This window comes from Chiroxiphia lanceolata, chromosome Z (assembly GCF_009829145.1).
Source record: "Chiroxiphia lanceolata isolate bChiLan1 chromosome Z, bChiLan1.pri, whole genome shotgun sequence".
Taxonomy (NCBI): domain Eukaryota; kingdom Metazoa; phylum Chordata; class Aves; order Passeriformes; family Pipridae; genus Chiroxiphia; species Chiroxiphia lanceolata.
This window is the reverse complement of record NC_045671.1, coordinates 36,754,787-36,776,698: the sequence shown is the minus strand read 5'-3', so window position 1 is coordinate 36,776,698 and position 21,912 is coordinate 36,754,787. Positions and strand designations below refer to the sequence as shown.

At 37.8% G+C, this 21,912-nt stretch overlaps 1 protein-coding gene across 5 annotated transcripts in view; it reads left to right on the top strand.

The window, feature by feature from the left end:
• Window positions 1–7,510, top strand: part of FRMD3 (FERM domain containing 3) — a 150,954-nt gene extending 143,444 nt beyond the window's left edge. For all 5 annotated transcript variants that reach the window (XM_032674950.1, XM_032674946.1, XM_032674948.1 and 2 more), the window contains one exon: window positions 4,133–7,510. In XM_032674950.1, coding sequence (XP_032530841.1) covers window positions 4,133–4,728 — 596 coding nt within the window. In that variant the 3' untranslated portion in view covers window positions 4,729–7,510. The remainder of the gene's footprint in view (window positions 1–4,132) is intronic.
• The last annotated feature ends 14,402 nt before the right edge of the window (window positions 7,511–21,912 follow it).

The following is a 21,912-nucleotide window of genomic DNA, read 5'->3' as shown; positions in this document are numbered from 1 at the left end:
GCAGGAAAGCCAGGTCATTACCTAAAAGGGAGTTGCTATAAACTGTCATTGATTAACACTCTTTGCAAAGCTGGAACAGGTGTCTTCTATGGGCACAGGATGTGGGTATGGCACAAATCTATTACCTCCTATTTTTGAGGGCAGGAGGTCTGGCTGCGATGGAGATACTGCTTTGAGATAGATCCTGTGTAGGGAAATATTTGAGTTTAGTGCAATTCTAGATTCTGTTTCATTCTCCTACATTTTTTTTGTGACATTTAGGCACTTTGCTCATGTGAGAAAGTCACTTTCTCCTTCCCTCTGAAAGGTGATTCTTTTCATAGTACATATCAATTTTGTTAAGTTGAAAATAAGCAAAGGAATACACAATGTTTCTGGAGGAAGTAGTAAAATGGATAGGAAGGATCTGTCCTAATTGCTGCCTGGCTGGCCTTATTTCTTCACGTGTATGTATGAATTGTTCCTGGAGCTGTTCTTTCTGGGTTGTATATATTTTCCATTTCTCTATTTAAAATAAGCATATATTCACATTTGTTCCTTTCTTCACTATACAAAGCTGTTACAGATGTGTAATTGTGTTTGCATGTCTGGTAAGTAAAGCTGTGTGAAGGATATCCGGCCACCAGACGATGTGTGAACTGAATTTTTTAATAAGCAGAGGATACATTTTTCTGGGGTGCTGTATTTCCAGCAACTGCACCTTCTTAGGAATGATGGAGCTGGAGCTGCCCTTCGTCCTGCTAATCCTCAGCTGCTCGTTCTGGCCCCTTTTGAAATACTAGCAGCTGACAATTTTTATGTCAGAGCTCTTACACGTTCGTGTTCACAGCAGATGAACAGAGTAATCTCATGTCTTATTCAGCTGTTCATGTTCCTGTCTGCTCTTACAAGTTAGAGTTTTGGAGCAATCCCAGCATTTGGTGGAAGGGAAATACTGAATTTTGGCTAGCATAATGAGATCTCTAGCGCTGTAAAGTTTGTCCAGTTGGCAGAAAACTGTAGCAAATTTTTGCTATGGGAATATAATATCAGAAATAAAACTGAGTTAACTTATTTGATATTCCTGTAATCTATATTAAGTGATTCTGATTTATGTAATGTAAATTGCCAGTAAAAATATAAAATAAAGAATGGAAGGAAGAAGTTCTTCTCAAATGTAATTTAATAGTTAATTCATATTCTTTTAAATCTAAACACAATATTAGTTCTAACTATTATTAAAGGAATAGTAGACTTTTCAAAATCTTGCCAACAAAATATATGAAATGATACCTTATAAGAGAAGTAGCAAAATAATTGTTGTGTATGAATAGGAGTAAAGAATTTGCAACAGCGTTGTAGAGTAATTAAAGGGTTTTTGGCTTTGAGTTTGCTTTAGCTTTTATGTTCTCTTTTTTCTTTGGAACACTTTGAGAATTTTTGGGTTTTTTAGCTTGTTTGTATTACTTCAGATAGCTGGCTCTCTTGAAGGGTATCCAAAAAGTAAATAATCTGAAAAACTTACTCCTCTCTTAAATTTGTATTACTGGAATATTCATTGTACTCTTGAATGATTTTGAATTTCAATGCTTTAATATATACTTGTGCCTGCATAAGTATTGTAAATTATATGTGCCATAATGATGTTACAGTTGTGTCTTTTGACACCATCAAAATATAAGTCGCTCAACATACTTGTCTGTATATTGTAACGTGACTGGAACTTTGCTGTGGAATCTAATCGACTATGGTTAATAGCCAATTCTTTCCTCGGTTCTAGACTTAAGAAATGTTGTGGTGTTATGGGGAATATAAAGGAATAAAAAGAACAGCTTTACATATTTTTTTTAATAGGAAAAGAGCTTGCAGCAGCAGTTAATGCCCATTTTAAATTTTCAAATGTTTATATGTAATTTATTGACACTTGTAATGGCTGATGTAAAATGCAGTTACCTTGATTTAATATGTCTTAACAATACATAAAGAGTTGAAAATTCTTGTTGCCAGTTGAAATTAAATAGTGGAATGTAAATTTGATGTCTACTTCAGAATTGCAACACATTTCAATTTTAATACAGCCCCTTCAAGAAACACTGATCTGAAAAGTTCCTCTCCTGCCTTCTATCAGCAGATTAATCTCAAAGTCAGAAGTTTGCCAGTTATTTGAGAAAAATATAGTTTTAATGACAGTTAATATGATCTTGTTCATGTTCACTGTGTATTATATGCATGCTGGAATTTACGCTGGGGAAGAAGAGAAAGCTCAAGAATCAAAAATTGGGGTGACCTTTCTTTGCGGTAGCTGCAGCTGTCCTATCTATGATGAGAAACATGATGAAGATGTATTACTGACCTTGCACCTAAGCAGATATAGAGAGGCCTATGGCCAGGATTCTCAAATTTGGGAGAATGATATTAGGTTCTTTAAACCATTTTTACTCCTATTAAGTGAAAAGCACATTTGAAAATCCAATTGCAGTATTTTCGTATCTAAAGATAGGTGTATTTGGGCTCCAGACTTTAAAAGTTTCGGCCTCTGTATTTTAAGCTATCAGAAGTGCACTCTCAAGGGACTCAGTATGGTTTGATGATCCAGCATTACCTGCTGCTAAAGTATGCTTAGGAGAAAGATCCCCCAAATCTGTTCTCACTTCATGTTCATATGCTCTTGTGTCTAGTTTCAGTCAGTTTGTGTCCTCCCCTTGTTGACTGTGGCAAGTGTATTTGTTAACGTAAAGACTCGTGTAACCATTAAGTTCTGGCAGAAAACATTTTTCATGCTGAAATGTGATGAGTTTCTAAATTGGCTGTGAGAGGACACAGTAGTTGAGGCAAGGAATTATTAGCTAGGCAATCAAATTAAACTAATGAGGAGAAACCTGAATTTTCTTTATTGAGGACAAGGTTTCATTTCAGCTCTGCACATCTGCTAGGAAAAGGAACTCTCCTGCTCTCTCTCTTCACCCCTAGTAATAATCCTTGCCTTCATGGGAATATATGACAAGCCACTTCAGGCAGAAAAAACATCAGATAGCTAACCCAATAAGAAAACCCCTTATTTTCCTGGGTTAGCTTTACAAGCTGCCTTGCTCAGGAATGAAGTGAGAGGAAGCAGAAATGGTCTTTTTGGTCAGTTGGCCAAAATGTGCATCCTCACCTGGAGGTGTGACCAGTGAGGTCTAGAGAGCAGGAAAAGATAATTTACAGGGGGAGATGTCTGTCTGGGTCATTTTGAAGATGTAAAAGGAGAAATTTCCGTGAGAGAGTATCTTAATACCACTTTGTAAGGGAAGTCTGTGCCCATCTCTCCTCTTTTCCACTCCAGCAACTGACAACTAACAGCGGTCACTGCAGTGTTGCTGTAGCTGTAAACAGCTAGACTTTTTTTCAGACTTATTGCTGTTAGTGGTGGGCTGGAAAAATGACAGCAAGCTTTGAGAGGAAAGAGCTTGGACAGAGAGTGGGGTCATAAGAAAGACTGGTCTATAAAGGGGAGAGAAAAATTTAAAGAGGAGAGAGAAAAGAGATTGCTGAATATTAAGAATTAGATGACTGGAAAAAAAAATTGAGACATAAGAAGGAACTTATTTAACAGGTAAGGCATTTTCATTCTATTTCAATGATACCTAATCCTCATATCGTGTGTTAACCTTCCTTCCTTTTGTCCTCTCTACTGTTAAAATGAATTTATCATGATAATCTAGTGCCTGTTTTTAATGTCATGTCCTATTAAAAGCTCTCAACCTCAGCTATTATCTATCACACTCATTCTTCTCAAAGAAATAAACGTAGGTGGTGGTGGTTGTTATTATTCACCAAATAGCACCAATTCACACATGTAGTAGGCATCCATTCATAGCAGAAGTCAGATTGCCAGTAGAAATAAATTGTTCTGTTTTCTGTTTTGCACTATGCCATTAATAGCAGTAGCTGTATCAGACAATGTTAAGCAGATCTGTTGTACTGCAGTGTTGTAAAGATGCCCTCATAAAGAGCTTTTTCAATTTTTGCTAATTGTGTATGAACTGGTTTCAACATGCAAAATTATTGCAGAATCTTCTTTTCAAACGTCTGTTAGATATTATTGGAAAGCTGAGTTTTGTTACCAGGGCACCAGAAATTAGGATCATTGTTTTAATCTCATTTTTTTCAGGTATTCAGCTGCCAAAGGAAGATGAGACTTCAGTACCTGTGACTTCAAGCTCCCCAATTAAGGATACTGAGGAGAATGTTGATCTTGACACTGAACAGGAAGAGAAGATGAAAGAGGAACCATTAACCATCTCAGAACTGGTATACAATCCTAGCGCCAGCTTACTGCCCACCCCTGTTGATCATGAGATTGACATGCTTTTTGATACCTGTCTGAGAGCAGAAAATGAGAAAGATGATACAGATTCATTTGAGGAACTTGAAGTGGATGAAAATGCATTTTTAATTGCAGAGGAGGAAGAACTGAAAGAAGCTCGGAGAGCGCTTAGGTGGAGCTATGACTTTCTAATGGGCAACATAGAGGTGAATGCTTTTGTGAAGAGTTTCTCCAGACTTTTCCTTGTAGGCCTTGGACTGTTATTGTTTGTGTTCCCTCTTTTTCTTGTTCTCTTGGAGTCGGACCTTCAAATCTCTTTCCTCCATGAAATCCGTCAGACGCCGGAGTTTCAGCAGTTTCATATTGAATATTACTGCCCCCTTAGGCAGTGGGTGGCTTGCAAAATAAACTTCATGCGTGATATGCTGGGCAGCTTTTAAATTTTGCATAAATATGATATAACTAAGGGCTATATTCAAAATTTCAGTTAGAGCCAGCTTTCCATAATGCCCCTGGACCCATCAGTTGATAGCTGCCTTCATATACAGTTTGTTACAAACTCTTCGGGTTCTGAAATTCCCTTTACATATTTAAATTGCCATTTTCATTACAGGCTTATACAATCGCCTTTCAATAACCAAAAAGAAGCTTTATTTTAATTACGTTTCAGAATTCCTGCTTATCTATTACATTATATAAGAGAGAGTCACAATAAGTTTGATTGTCTTTAACCTTTCAATCCATGACACTAAAACTGATGATACTGAAAGAAAATCTTTTTGAATATACTCCTTAGTGCAACAGTCTCTTCTAACCAATGCCTATACAAGCAATGTTTATGTGGGGTTTTGTTTTTTGTTTGTTTTTCTGTTTGTTTGTTCTTTACATTTTTATGTGTTTAAAATACTTTGGTAAATTTTTAGCAAAAGACAACTTATGATGTTATTTAAATGTACCCATTGGTAAGAATAATACACAAGGGCATGTAGGGTGTTTTTAGTGCTTTAGCAATTATTTGTTTTTAAACTATTGGCTGGAGAATGAATGAGTTTAATGTAGCTCTATACAGAGGGACTGTTTGGGAAACACATAGAAAGTTCACTCAAGTTCAGTAGAGGCTGCCTGGGGGAGGTGAAAGACAGCAAGTACACAGGAGAAGTTCTGAAAGGCACTGCTGTAAAGCTTGCGAAAGTGAGCAGAACTGAAATGATCCTTCCTCTTATCTGTTAGGTTGTGTTCCACTTTATCAGTGCTGTAGAAAGTCATTACAAGGTAGTCCAAGTACATTTAGAAGGATATAGAGTTTTCAGTCTAAATGTAGATTATTGTACATAACATGGAAGACAATAATAGTAAGTAGGAAAAAAAAAAAGAAAAAGAGCCAAAACTAAATCAATAGGTGAGAGACTTACTTTTGAGAATTATAAAGAACAGGAAAAGGAGGAAAAGGAATAAATTTTTCATATTCCTTTTTAAAAGCAAAACATTAGGCTGTACAGTTGACATAAAGTATTCTATTGGCTCACAGTTAAAGGCTTAAACACTTTGAGATGCATCTTCATCCTTGATGCCCGTTATTACTAATATCTAAGACAAATTTTGTGTATACTAATATGCTTCCTTTCACATATAACAGCATACTTACCCTTGTTACTATTAGCCCAGTTACAAGATCTAATGCTGTTTTGTGTAACATGGATTTGTATATCTAAAGGTATTCCAATGTAGCTTAGAGAATATACTTAAGTAAAAATCCTGTCAATGCTGAGAACATTTGAAGGCCCTCAAATATATCACAGAGGTTGTATTTAAAACTAGAAAGTTTTTATTCCTCTCCCTTCCCCATCTTAGTGCAGATTTGTTTCCTGTTTAAACTAGGGAGCTCTGATTTTGGCTTCAAAGTCTTACTCCAGCTTAGATATTTATGAATTGGAGACGTATTTGAGGCTAGTTTATTAGATTTAACACATTTAACACATTATAACCAGATGTCTAATTCCTACTGAATAAATTCCTTTAGTTTCAATATCAGCAAATTGGTTTTGCTTGATTTTCTCATGTAAGACTTTGCAAGTATCTAGATTTGCTTAGAGGATTTCTCTTCCCTTCTAATCTTCTCCAGTTTTTAAACAACAGAACAGTTATAGGGCTTGGGAGTTCCTTTTCTCAGTTGAAAACTTTTGGATTGCTGTTCATTTCCCCACCAACAAAGGCTAAATTAAATAACTGCTTTTTTTCTCTTGTCCTTGTCCTTGCCAATCTGTTCCCCAGCAGAATCATTATTGATTAATTATTTGATATGTATTTATTCCTGTGCTACTTGCAGCTAAATGATCCTTTCCCATGATGTAATAATCATTCAGCCTAATAGAAATGGTAAGGGAACTAACCACATATTTGGTCTTCACAGGAAATAATTCACTTGCATTTTTTCTAAACAAAGGCATCACAAAAGGTGTTTTGAGTAGTAAAGGCTGTGAGAGCTGACATCCTGCTGCACTGTGCAGACATGGTTCCATACAGGCTCCTATGAAGTCTGATAACAACTTAGAAAAAAAAAGTTAGATCCTATAGTCTTGTCCCTGAATACTCCAGGAGTAGGAGTATTGTAATGCTTGATTTAACTCTATCAGAAAATAGCTCAGTTGCATGAAAACATAATCTGCAGTGCAGTGAAGTTTTATGTAGGATTAAATGCAAGTGTGTGTGCACATATCCTTACGTTTACTAACCATGTGCATTCAGGCTTGGCCTTTTAAAATTCTTCCCTTCCTTCCTGATATTCTTTGGTCTATCAACATAATTTAACTGAAAGTCATGAGATTCTTGTAACTTAAAGGCCAGGACCATGTCATACGCACAGAAGGGTATGGTTGGGTATATTCAGAGAAAGTAGCAGCATCATATTTTGTTAGTAAGGATGACAGACTTGGATAATGCAGCATCTATAGGTACAGTATTGTGTATTTCTGTCTGTGCTTGGTTTATATTGTAAAATGTTATGTACTTGAAATCTATTTTGTGATTTGTCTACCATTTATAAACACAACTCTGGGAAGAATTAAAAATGGTTTTATTTCATGGAGTGTAAGGGGAAAATATACCTGTAACTTGAGCCTTATCTTTGTACGGTGAATTTCACATTTCTATATGTCAGCATCCTGATTGTTTTGTATGTTGATATGATGGCAGGAATCCCTAATAAAATTACACTGGAGAAAAGCTTTCTGCAGTTATGACAGTTCTTGTGGTCAAAGATGTTCTATAAATAACAGCTTTTGTCAAGAAATACTTGGTACATAGTATAGTACAGATTTCTTAGAACTTTTGCACTAAAAATACTTTAAGATAAGATGTTATTAATGTAGCTTTAGGTTCATAATCAAGAGCCTATTGGTTTGCCTGGTTACCACATAAAAGTTAGTGAGAGTCTTGCATTTGCCCCAAAATACAATTGCTATGCGCAGAATACAAATTGAGAGGCTGATTCTACAGTCAGGCCCTCGTGGTGACCTGTGGCTGCAATAGTTTGGAGGCAGGTCTGGCTAGACTCTTATGCAAGCAAAGCTGTGCACCTTTTGGAGGGAGCTTGCTTACACTGAGTTGGTTTGGAGATCAGACAGTGCAAAAGTATTTGGTAAGAAATGTACAGTCTGCAGTGAGGCAATTGCATATCATTTTGGGGAGCTAAGAGAAATAGAAGCAGTTTCTTGAGCACATAAAACATTTAGATGCAGATATGACTATACTGTATAGAATGAAAATCTACATAGACTGGCAATTTGAAATGTAAAGGGACAGGACTATATAGTGCAGGTAGACCTATTGATTCAGTTAAAATGGTGTAGCTTATAACACAGCCTTAAAAGAGGTTGTGTTCCTGCTTTAACATAAGAACACAGTATATCAACACTGTTTGCATTTTGAAGTACTTACCACAATGAAACTAGTATTTATGAAACAAAATATTTCTAGTTTCAGTAGAAATTTAGCATTTGTCATTAATTCTTTATGAATAACTACCTGCAAATTTCTGTAAAATTACAACTCACTGAAATGTCACGCCAGATGTGCATTTGAAGAAATCCGACTGCATTAATCAGTGCTATTAATTGGTGCTAATGGTTGCTGTAGAAACTTGACAACAGCTGTGTTGGCCAAACTGGAGATCACTGGTAGGTAAGAAATTTTATTTGGAAGTCAGGGTATGTTTCTTAACTTTTTGTTTGGTTTTGTTGGGTTTTGTTTGTTTTTAAATCCCAAAGGAAATAATTGTCTCTTCTGTTTCCATGGATTTGCTGTAGATTTTCTTAAAGCTGTTGTTCCACATGGAAGAGGGTCCGAGACACCTTGTAATCTCTGCCGATTCAGCTGTTAGATGTCCATCTTACAAGACTTTGATCCCATAGTCTTACGTCTTTCACTCTGCCCCTTTACAGAGTTGAATTCTTCATCAGCCTTGTCCTTAGCAATCTGAAGGAGATGTTCTGACACTTAGAAGCTGTCTTGCTTGCAGTTGCTTTCTTTTAAGGCAGGTTATTGATGTTCATCTCAGCCAAATGAACTCCCTGCAGCAATTTATTTTACACTGTTACAAAAATTCACAGCTTGCCCTTTACAGGTCTTGTAGCTACTTCCTAGAAATCATGGGCACTATCTGTCTCTTTGAAGTGATGCTTAAGGATGTAGTATGAATTTAAAGCTGTGGCATAACATATCACAAAAGTTTTCCTGCTATAACCAACCAAAGCTCAGTGCTTGTGCAATACATTGAAGAACAATAAGACATTAATTTCTACTTCAGCATCATATAGTGGTGGAGTACAAAAAATAGTTATAAAAATAAAAATTCAACATATGCTTGAAAAATTACTTATTCTATTTATTTCATTCTGACCTTTCCCATTTTTTCTCATTTTTCATTTCAATGAAGATAGGCGTGTTGAGTGCATGAAATGGCAGGTACTCTAGAGAATCAAAGTGTCTCCCTAGAATCTTCATCAGTGTCCTGATGAACAAATGCCACCTACTAACTGCCAGTTACAAAAGATGAAGGGAACAGGTTTAAATGGACTAGAAATCAAGGTGAAATGTTACATTTCTTTGACTGAAGAATAATTAAGTATATTCTTTGAATCTACTTAATTATATAGAAATAAATAAGTAAAATTATCTAATTATATAATAAATATTGATTTTATCAAAGAATAATCAAATATATTGATTTAATAGGGCATGTATTTCTGGAAAGATGATAGACAGAAGAAGGTGGAAAACCTCTCAATTGTAATACTATATATCCTATTTCAAATCTGTAATGAAAAGTTCTACTGCATGTACTGTCTCCTGAAAAGTCTGGTTTTAAAACCACCTTAAAGTATTTCCTAATTTTCAGTATTATGCACATGAATAGCTCCTTAAAGAGAAGTTTTGAGAGGGCTGCAGGTATTTTTGAATTAAATTCTAGTGCAATGAACCTGGCACTAAAAACTTCAATGTCACCTCATGTGTCCCCATTTTTTCTCAGATCTTCATGTTCTCAAATATTCAGGTTCTTCTTCACACAGCTGGATGGACACAAAGATATAAACTTTAGGTATGGCAAAAAAGACTTCTGCAAAGCCAAATTAAAAAAAAAAAGGATTCTGAGCATAAACTTTGCTTGATCTTGTTCTTGAGATCTAAGCCAACAGCTGTAATCCTCACTCAGAAGTTGTATAACCACTGGAAATGCCAAACTCAGTAGCACAGCCTCATGATCCTCTCATGACCATCACTATTCCTTTACTGGTTTTGCCTAGCTGATGGCATGTGCCATTTCATTCTGAGACCCTGGTATGTCCACAGGGAACTGTAAAAACAAAGGTGATGTAAGGATATATCTGTGCTGTGATAATAGGCATAAATCCAAAATAAACATCAACTGCCAGTGAAAAACAGATTGAGTCAACTTCGCTTCATAGTTGCCTATCTCTTTGTGCAATTTCAGCTTACTGTTAAACCAGAATAGCTGTCCTGTATTTTCTTTGGACAGCTCACCAGAAGGATTACTTACTTTATATTCGAGACCATTATTCTATCCGCACAACTTTCTCTATCTCAGATGGATGGAAAATTCTCTTGCCTTCTTCCCCCTGTTCTCTCCCACACACATTGCTTTGCCCAAAAGTTATTTTGGAACCTCAAAAATGAGATAAAACATCATGACTCTAAAGAGCATGAACTGCTCAGAGAAAGGGCTGATCTCTTCTTCTAACGTGGGAGTAGTGCCCTTGTCAAACTGCCCTACAGCTATGCTATTTTAAGTACCCTTACAGTAGCATAGCTGGCATGTTTTGTGTGCGAAGGGAGCTCAGAAATTGAAAACAATTTCTATTGCCAGCCATATACTTATAACTTACTCCTGTGTGTATATTGTCCTTTTGATCAAAGTCTCCTTTGCTGTTCTGATTTAGGCAATTACCCTTGACAAAGAACCAAGCTCCTCCTGTCAAAATACTCATTTCCAAAGCCTTCCTTCTTCTTTCACCTCTCATGTGTAATTTAGTACACATCCTGGACATCCAAACCATTGCACTGAAATTCAGTATAGCCCATAGCTCTGTCCACCCTTTCTGTCCCCAGAACACTCTGCATATCCAGGTCCCTCCTGCTTCTCTTGCCCCTGTGCAGACGTGTGCAGTCCCTGAACGCCCAGCACTACAAACACTGCACTACAAACACTGAGATCAGGTGGGGACTCATCTGCCTCCACAGCAGAGGCTGTGCTTCCTGCACTGCATTTGCAGACCTGTCCCTCTGCCACTCCTGGGGGGGCTGCAGAGCAGTGACAGGGCCAGACCAGCACCAGGGGCTTCTCAGGCACTGACGTCCCCACTGGCTGCAACATCACTCCACAGCCCCGCGCATCAGCTGCATGACCACCGGCTTTACACTGTTTGTGAACTGCAGTTTGGCCATCCTACCTTAAGGGAAAGTACAGCTGTAGCAGTGTTTGTCACTAACAGGGCAGGCTAAATCTTTGGCAATGCATTAAAATGGCTAATTCCTTCTCATTCTTCTTATTTACAAAAAGCACAACTAATAACATTAAAGTCAGTTGTCAGTTTCTTTCTCATCCCTTTAAGTTCAGTAGTACTTTGACTAGTAATTCTCCTGAGCTGTAAAACATGTACAACTTATTCCTGAATATCGTGTGCTGAAGTTTGTGCAATTTTTTACAGTGGGTTAATGTGTGCAAATTTTTATGACTTGTATTGCAGCACTCACTTTACTTACATATTTGTTAAAAATCTACAATTATGGAAAATTATCCTATAATCCAGCACACTCAGGACTTTTATAAAGTAAAATAGCATCTGTTTCAAAGATTTTGGCTCTGTGGGTGCCTCTGTTACCTTTGAGTAGTGGCTCTGGCTTTATGGTTTTACTTTGCATATTGACTTCTGGCATTTTCAGGACTCCCTGGGCAGGACATCAAGAAGAGCGTTTAGCAAGAGTGATTAGCAGAACTTTAAATCACAAGATACTCCCCTGAAGAGGCTAAAGTTATTAATCACAAAATAACAACTTAGAAAAAGGAATATAGCAAATCTAAAATCGTGTAACCATTACTGAGTGTTAATAAAGGAGACCTCACATCTAGTGAAAATATTTTATAGCTCTGAATGTACACAAGAAAGCCTTCATAATTATGGTATTTATACTCTCCCCAAAGATATACAGAGTGAGGACTACAGTCCTATTTGCAGCTACCTTTATCCAAGTGTTTGGCTGATGGGAGGAGGACCCAAGCAAGACTTAGCAAAATATCCCAGAGCCAGACACACTGGTCAAGGCTCAGGTAATCAGGGTCTCCTGCATCCGCTTAATTGCTGCTACAATGAAAGCCAAAGTTAAATGTGTAAGTTTGTGCCTCCAAATAACAATTTGAGGTTCCTCTCCTCCCCCTTACTGAATAACAATTTGACACTCCTCTCCTCCCCCAAATCAACTAACAGTTATAATAGCCTTAAAAGTCCTACTCAGCTTGGATAACAGTATCATTCAACTTCATTACAACTTTAAAATGAAGTTACTAATGAGACATGCTTAATACAAACATAACCAGCATCCCCAGCTATCTTAAATTCTACTCTTTCTAATGAGTTTATTGTTGAGATGTACGTATGAAGAAACTAATTCGTCATTTAACTAGTTTTTTTTGTTCTTGTTCAGGCCACAGGACTTACTGCAAGTAATCTTATTCTACAGGAGTTGACTATAAAGAAGCAAGATATTTTATTTATTTCTGTTGCTTTTGTCCCAAACTGATTATTGGGTTACATCAACTCAAGTGTTTTTAATGTATAATTCACATATACTCATCACTTGCTCACATCTATCTAGAAAACGTGAACCTAATGTCCCTAAAACAATGATAAGGCAAGGTTATTGTAGTTATTTCAATACTTTTAATACAACCACTAGTTTTAAGAACACAGTTTTACATTCCTCAAAATGTAATTCCTAAGTAACTTTTTAAAGAAGTATAGATGTCTAGTTGCTTCTAGCAATTAAAGACAAGGTATGTGAGTACTGGTACCAAATCTTTATATATATACGGAAAGAGAAAGATTCCAACAATATTGTAACTAAAGTGTAAAATATGTTTCATGCTTTCAGAGAAATGTTATGAGCAGAATATAAGAAAAAGCTCTAAGAACCAAGGCTGATCCAACTTATATAAAGTGCTACTTTTACAAAATTTTAAAGCAGATATAGAAAAAAAATAATTAATTATTTGCTACCTGAAATCTAAACTGCAGGAAGATTGGGTGAATAAGAAGAATTGTCCTTATGATCTGGGTTGCTGGGGATCAGACCTCTGTATTTACTACTGAATACACAATGACTTGTAAAGCACTCATTAAAAGAAAAAGGTGTTCAAGAGTGTCCTCTTGTGGCATTACAGAATGATCCATATGAAGTTACCCTGTGCAGAAACACTTTTTTGGGAATTGGATTCTGGTGTTGGTTGGGGTTTTTTGTTATGTCTTTTTGTTTGTTTGTTTGTATGATGTTTTTGTTGTTGTTATTTGTTTTTTAAAGGATACTATGGAAATATTTGCAAAAAATTTTGAATTAGGTATTTATAGTTTTAGGAAAAAGGTTTTCAGGTTTTGTTGATCTGGGAATAAGCTTTTACACCAGTTCAGGGAAACACAATATCAAAGGTCTTCAATGGCATCTCTTCTCACCATTCTGAGGGGATGGGGCTGCAACTGCTTAGAGCTCTGCCATTGTCACTTCTGCAGGTACATGGACACATGTATCTCCCTATATTTGCATTATATAGTATGCATATAGTGTTATGTCTGTGAGGTAAAGTGAGAGCAAGCTCCATTTAAGTTCTGGACTGGGCTCCTGTGGTTGTAATGACCCTCTCACTGGCACTATGCATTGCTCTGCAGATCAAGCTTGCCTTTGGCCATGCCTCTGAACCCCACTTGGAAAAATATTTATTATATAATCATGTTTGCCTGATGGTATCATGGATAAATGTGGCTAACCACAGCTTAGGTATTTCCAGTTCACTCAAATGGGAGATCTTTAGTCACTTTTTGCCCTACCCCTCCTGTGCATTTTAACTCACTTTTTGCACCAAGCACAAAATAATCACGGGTCATTTTTAGTTCACTGCAGGACTGCTGTAGCTCAGGTGTCCCGAAGTTAATGGGGACATTGATGATGTGCAGCATCACAGAACGGAAATCTGTCCATTCTGGGCTGATGACTTCTGCTGTGCATTCACCTTATTGATTGCTCTTAAAGGGTCTGATGACTACAGCTGCATTTCTGTGTAGGCAGCTACTCCTGAGCAGTGTGTAGCAGGAAGGGAGACCTCCAGCATTTTATACCAAGTTGGAAAATAGGTTAAGACGGTGTCAGAGAGTAAACATGGGAAAAATAGAGAACTGAAATGAAGACAATACAGTTGTGTAGCTGATAAGGCATGAAATGCCAAGATGAAAAAATTTATAAGGGAATTTTTTTCTTGAACAATTAATTACTTAAAAAAGACCAAGATCTTGCAGTGTTTTCCACTGACAAGCTTGGTTTGAAAAGTTCCTGCCAGCACTGTTCATGTCCACATGGATAGTTCAAGGCTCTCTGCTACATTTCACCAAATGGTCAAAAATGAAAATCATCACCTGCATCAATTTATGTGCTGCTCTCTCGAATTTTATGGAAAAACTATAATGGATAAAATTGCCTTGGTGTCCTGTTAGTCCCTGAAAAAGTCTTGAGGTGATACAAAAGTAACAGTTTCTAATAGTTAGTGGGTAAGAACAGGATGTACTCACAAAAAATAAGTGAATTTGACCTGAGACAGAGAGGTTTGGTTTTAAACTTCATTTTAGGAAGAAAAAAAAGTCAAAGAATATTTGAGAAGATTCAAGCAAAAGCATGTGGGAAGGCTTGCTTTGAAAATTATTGTGAATGATAACCAGGAAACCAGGTTTCTAAGAAGAGTTATTATAAATAAACCTAATAAAATTTTCTTAACTGTTCAGACAGTGTTTACAAGATGAAGTTAGTTTCCGTGCTTTTAGGTGTTGTTTCTGTGCCCATATTATTTGTAAACAGTTTGTGAATATTATTTGTTTTACATTGCTTTTCAACAAACCTACATGAGTTTAGGTTGCATTTCTTGCTGTGCCAGTTAAGATTTGGACTCAATTGCTAATTAATTATTTTTCTTACCTTTAGCAACTGGGAAAATGCTTATCAGCCCAAAGGTAATGTTTAAAAGGTAAAAATGAACAAAGTAATTATTACTCTTGTTGTCTAAATTAGAAGTGGAGAATAGAAAACAGTAGAGGAACTTAGAAATAATTAGAAAAAACCCTTAATATGTACTGGGAATGTCAAGTCTTTGGGTCTTAAAAACTATATAGAAGGAAAACTTAGTCTATGAAATGGTGAGTAAGTACTTTCTTGTAAGGAGCTCCAAGAAAATTTTTGAACAAGACCTGTTTTTCTGTGCAGTCTCCCCTGCAATCCATCTTTTATTTCCTGCTGTACCTTACACAGCTTGCTTATAACTAACAACTGCCTAGTTATAGGTATATATCTGCTGTATTGTACAAAACCATATTATGACATTTAACTTACCAGAGATTTCATTTGGGCCCTATTTTGTTACATACATCATTCATTTTCTGTGAATATTACAGGAATTTTCCTATGTTTAACTGTTGGCTGTCATTTTTATTCAGCTTCCTTTTCACGGTCTTGTATTGCTTCATGTCACCTGCTCTGCTGGAATCACATGGGCTGTGCAAACTGCTTGGATTCACTCCAGTGGCTTTGCTGATGTGGATGTTGTTCCTGAGGCCATCAGGTATGCAGGAACCCTTTGTTAGAAGACAGACTCAATGGAATAGTAATTTTTTCTTGATTCTTTTGGTATCTGGACCTCTGTGTCCCCTGCTCCATAAGCAGAATGACCAAAGGGGGAGGAGGTGGAAGATCTGCATCAGTAGTAAGGTGGGTCTAATGTGGGTTTTCAGGCAAACCTGAGAAATGATATCATATGACTTGTGAGTTCTGATTTATTTTTGATTTGCTCAATATGAGTCACCCTGCTTAGATGCGTTATTTCTGCAAAGGACTAACATCAGGGTGAAGTCCAAGAATGCAGTGTTTCAACTATAATTCTTTATAATCTGTATCAATTCACCTTAGTGGCTTTAAACTCAGTGGAATCTTCAGATTTTAAGGAATCTGTTTTGCTTTTAAAGCATCTCCTGTCAATTTTGCCTTGGGAAAATTTGTCCTAAGTGCAGCTTCTGAATTAATTTGTTTAATTGATTATATTAACTTGGAGAATTGACCTTTGGAAATACGAAGTCAGTCTTGGATGTGCTGTCAGTTCAGTTGTTTCGTCCCTTCTTTTTCTTATCATTAAAATTGTAAAATTGTAGCATATTCTATAGCCTTGTTTCCTAAAGTAAAAAAGTAGCAAGATGACTCTGAGGGTTCAAGTACTCAAGGAAAATACTTAAAAATAGCATCTACTTGAAAGCATCTATTTTTCAAATGAGAACTTCAGCCTGAGTAAGGCATTGTTAAAGTTCCTTCATCTTAAGAGGAATTCATGATTACAGAGGTGATCACTGAAAAATGTTTTTGTGATTAACCCTTACTCAGATCTTATTAATATACTCAGTTACATGCAGGATAATGATAGCAACATTTCCTTGTTTGACTGCATGAACACTCTGGAAGACAAATGTTTGCATTAATTTGTAAAAGAGAGAAGAGAGCACCTTTCCATTTAACCTAGGATACCTATATGTTTGAAGTTGACAGTCGAAGTGAAAAATGGATGGACTAGATTTCCTGCTATTTACATTACTACTTCTTTTCCTCCAATAAAATTCATACAGATATAGATTTACAGCAAAACATATATGCAATATCAACATTATTGTGCTTTTTAAGTTTAAAAGCAAACAAAAATATTACAAATGTTTTTGAATGACATCTTAATTGCTAAATTTCATCTGAAATGAAATTATATATTTCATATGAATTAAGAATATCTTACAGCACTGCAGTGTTCCCCAAATCTGAGCTAGTTTAATTTTTCTGTGCCTTCCAGACTCAGAGGGACCTTGGAAACAAACAAAACGGTGGATTCACATTAATATTAGTGCTAATATTTTCGCTGATCTCAATGAAGTCAGGATTTCACCTTCAAGGTTGTTGGGGTTTCATGTGGCTTTAGCAGATCACACATTAAAGAGAGTTTTGCAGAGGCATATATGTGTATGTTGATGAGTTTGTTGAATATCTAACAGTATTAAAATTTCCTTTCTGTTTTTCTTCACAGAGAACTTTACTCGTCTGACTCTTGGAATAGTGAGCTGTGATTAAGAGCTTTATTTTAAAATTAGATTTTATTCCTTTTTTTTAAGCTCCACAGATGATATGATGACTAAATATCAATTTTATTTAATAGTCTATATGAAGTTTCTAGTCTAGAATATTCTTTATGGAAATAGTGTGTTTCATAGTTTTGTTTCTGTTGTATCATTTGAATTTCTGATTTGGTTTTCAAATCAGGAAATATGATCCTGTTTGGCCAGTGGAAAACTTACAGATTTGATAGCAAGCTGGAGTTCTGCGTACTGTATCTCGCTTAAGTATGATTGTGAACATATTGTGGTTTGAATTGTAACATTTCAAAGTAGCAATACGATAATGTGTAAAAGATCTGTTGCTTTCTAACATATCAAATTGAATATCACCTGGTTTTTCACAACCAGTGCCTATTTATCTGGATTAAAAGTAAAGAAAAATTTCTCCAGATGTTTAAGACTATAGAGGAACACTTGAAAAAGACATCTTACTTTATGAATACTTCAAACTTTGGGAACTTTTAAAAAGACAGTGGAAGAAATCCAGTTGTTCATATGTCCAATTCTAATTACACGGAGGTCATAATTGAAAAAACCTTAATCTTCTTATTTATTTCATGTTAGGCAGATAGTATAACTGCAGTAAAGGAATAATGCTCTTCATTTCACATCTGCTGAGCTCTCCATCTTGAGGGTCTTCTTTGTTGCGAGTAAAGAATTTCCTTAATGGGAGGCTGGGTCAAGTCTATAGTAAAGTATTTCTTAGCTGCTGATTTTAATTGCATAAATAATTATTGCTAATGACTCTCTTAAATACAAGTAATTCATTCTGATATGATGATAATTAATTATGTTATAAATAAACCCTGTTACTGTCTTTAATGTCATCATGGCTAGACTTCGCAAACGAAGATTTGGGAAAGGTTCTATGCACATTTGTTACAGGCACGCTGGTGGCTAAAAAGGCCAATATGAGATAGACAAATCTAGTTGCAAAAGGCACAGCAGAAAGAATCCTTAGGTGGTATATTCTGCAAGACACAATTCTTCCTGCATTGTCTTTTCTCCTCGAGAGTGATCCTGTGTGCCTTCTCAAAGGAAGCAGCAGCGTTATAGATGGTGTGTCTCCAGAATTCCTGATTGGAGGCCAGAGTAGACCAGTTATGGTGATCAACATGGCCAAGGCTGAGATGTTGTTTCAGGGAGTCTTTGTATCTTTTCTTTGGGGCTCCTCTCTTGCGGCAGCCGGTGGCAAGTTCACCATAAAGCAAGATCTTGGGGAGGCGGTGGTCCTTCATCCTTGAGACGTGCCCTGCCCAGCGCAGCTGCGTTCTCAGTAACATGGCCTCAATACTTGTGACTGCTGCTTGTTCTAGAACAGATGTATTGGTCACATAATCTGACCAGTGGATGTTTAGGATTGTATGGAGACAGCACTGATGGAAGCGTTCTAGGAGACGCAGGTGGTGGCGGTAGATGACCCATGATTCAGAACCATATAAAAGAGTAGACAGCACAATGGCTTTGTAAACACTGATCTTGGTACTTTTCTTCAAGTGTTTATTACGCCATACTCTCTCATGGAGTTTTCCGAAAGCACTGTATGCCTTTGCTAACCTGTTATCTATCTCTCCGTCAATCTTACCATCCGAGGAGATGAGGCTACCCAGGTAATTAAACTGCTGGACTGATTTGAGCTCTGATTGGCCAATGGTGATATGAGGATGATGGAAGACTTCCTGAGGTGCTGGTTGACAGAGAACTTCTGTTTTCTTTAAACTGACTTCCAGCCCAAAGAGCTCAGCAGCATCTGCAAAGCAGGATGTTAAATGCTGCTGAGCTGCTTCTGTGTGGGTGACCAGGGTGGCGTCATCAGCATAAAGCAGCTCCCGGACAAGATGGTTTAAGGTCTTAGTGTGGGCCTTCAGTCGCCTTAGATTGAATAGGCTTCCATCAGTACGGTATCGAATGTAGATACTGTCCTGATCATCGAGGTCTGCTGTGGCCCTTTGGAGCATCATGCTGAAAAAGGCTGTGAATAGGGTTGGTGCAAGAATGCAGCCTTGTTTCACGGCATTGGATATTAGAAAGGGTTCAGAAAGTGCATTGCCATATCTGACTTAGCCACGCTGATTCTCATGAAGTGAGATGATCATTTTTAGGAATTTGAGGGGACATCCTAAACATTCCAAAATCTGCCATAGACCTTTTCTGCTCACAATATCGAAAGCCTTGGTGAGGTTGACAAAGCTTACATAGAGACCTTTATTCTGTTCCCTACACTTCTCTTGCAGTTGTCTGAGAACAAATACCATGTCTGTGGTACTCCTGTTGGCTCTGAAACCACATTGGCTTTCAGGTAGAATTCCTTCTGCTATAGCGGGTATTAATCTGTTCAAAAGTATTCTTGCCAGGATTTTGTCAGCAACGGAGAACAGAGTAACACCACGGTAATTTGAACAGTCTGATTTAACTCCTTTCTTCTTATACAAAGTGATGATGACTGCATCTCGAAGGTCTGATGGGAGTTTGCCTAGATCCCAAAAGCGTAGTAAGAACTCGTGAAATTTAGCATGGAGTGCAAGGCCCCCATGTTTCCAGACTTCAGGTGGAATTCCATCAACCCCAGCTGCCTTGCCCATTTTCACCTGCTGTATGGCCTTGAGGGTTTCTCCCAAAGTGGGGGCAATATCCAATTCATTCTTAACTGGTAGTTGTGAGATAGACTGAATTGCTGAGTCTTGGACTACACAGTTGGTACTGAAAAGAGTCTGAAAGTGTTCAGACCATCAATTCAGAATGGAGGTTTTATCTGTCAGAAGCATTTGACCATCTGTGCTGAGTAGAGGGCTTTGTACCTGGTATGTAGGCCCATATGCTGTTTTCAAGGCCTTGTAGAATCCTCTGTGATCACCTGTATCTGCACATAATTGAGTTTTCTCAGCTAGATTGATCCACCAGTTGTTCTGGATGTCACGGAGTTTCTGTTGGAGCTTGCTGCATGCGAGACGAAAGGCTGTTTTTCTTACGTGACAAGATGGCAGTGCAAGGTGTGCTTGGTTCTCTTCTTCCTCAACAATTCCTGGATCTCTTGATTGTTTTCATCGAACCAGTCCTTGTTCTTCTTGAAGGAGAACCCTAAAGATTCTTCAGAGGACTGCTGGATGCTGTTTTTAATATGGTGCCAGAGTGCTACAGGAGAGGGATCTAAAGAATCTATAGAATGATTTTCAAGCCTAGTTTGAAGATTATCCTGGAATCTGTCTCTCACTGTGGCTGATTGGAGACTGTTGACTTGGAGTCTCCTCCTTGGGATACTGCCCCTTTTTGGTTTGAATTTAAGATTGAAGTTAAGTTTGCAGCGCACAAGTTGATGATCTGTTTGACATTCTGCACTGGGCATCACGCGGGTGTGATGGACATCGTGGACATCTCTCCGTCACACCAAGACGTAATCAATGAGATGCCAATGCTTAGCTCTAGGATGCATCCAGGTTGTCTTCAGACTATTTTTCTGTTGAAAGATAGTATTAGTGATGGTGAGCTGTTGCTCCGCACAGAATTCTAGCAGAAGGTGACCATTATCATTGCAGCTTCCAACACCATGCTTGCCTAATACTCCTTTCCAAACTTCAAAGTTCTTACCTACTCTGGCGTTGAAATCACCAAGGATAATGATCTTATTACCTGCAGCAACCTTTTGGATAAGGTGGTGCAGGTCAGTGTAAAATTTTTCTTTTTTGGCAGGGTCAGCTTGGAGAGTTGGGGCATATATACTGTAGAGGACAACGTGTTGCTTGTTGTTTAGTGGAAGGCGTAGAGAGATAATGCGGTCAGAGTGACCTGTTGGCAGATTTTCGAGTTTAGGAACAACAGAGTTTTTGATCATGAAGCCAACTCCTGAGAGATGCCTTTCGGTTCTAGGTTTACCTGACTAAAAGAGTGTGTAACCGGCACCATGTTCTCTAAGGCTGCCTTCTTCATGAAGACGGACTTCACTGAGAGCAGCTATGTCAATGTTTAGACATAATAGTTCATGAGCAATTAGGGCAGGCTGGCGCTCAGGGTGTCCACTAATCGCAGAATCAAGCATGGTTCTAATGTTCCAGAGTCAGTTTGGTTACACCTTTGGAGGCAGGTGCATGCCTTTGTCTTTCGATCTTTGTGAGACCGCACTGGAAGAAGATGCCTGTTGGCCTATGGTTAACCAACCGGGTGAAGGTTTTGAAGGAAATGAGCTTTGTTTAGGCCACCTTTTCTAGGCCCCTCTCTGAGTGGAGCAAGCAGTGCTGTCCTTGAAAAGGTTGCTTGGACATTCAGGGTGCTGCCCCAAGAGACTGTCATCTCCGGTCAGTCTCAAATGACCAATATCCTGAACCGCCTGCATGCAGGGTTGGGTCTGCGGCTCCCAGTGCACCTTTCACCTGCCGTTTCAACCCTCACCTGTCGCTACAGGGCTTTTTGCATGTGGGTAAAGCCTTCAAGCCTGCACAATGGATTTTGGCTTACCTGCAGCTACTGCCCAAGCTCAGTATGTTCTGGTTATATTTGTTACATCCTGCAAGGGCGGTCAGAACAAAGGGTTGTTCTTGGGTATTTCCTTGGGATTGAATATAGATAGGTGGCAGAAAAGCAGGAAGTGTAAAACTTGTCTTTAATGTAATAGCAGGAATAATTGCATTACCCCGGAAAGGGGGGGGGGGGGGGAAGAAATCC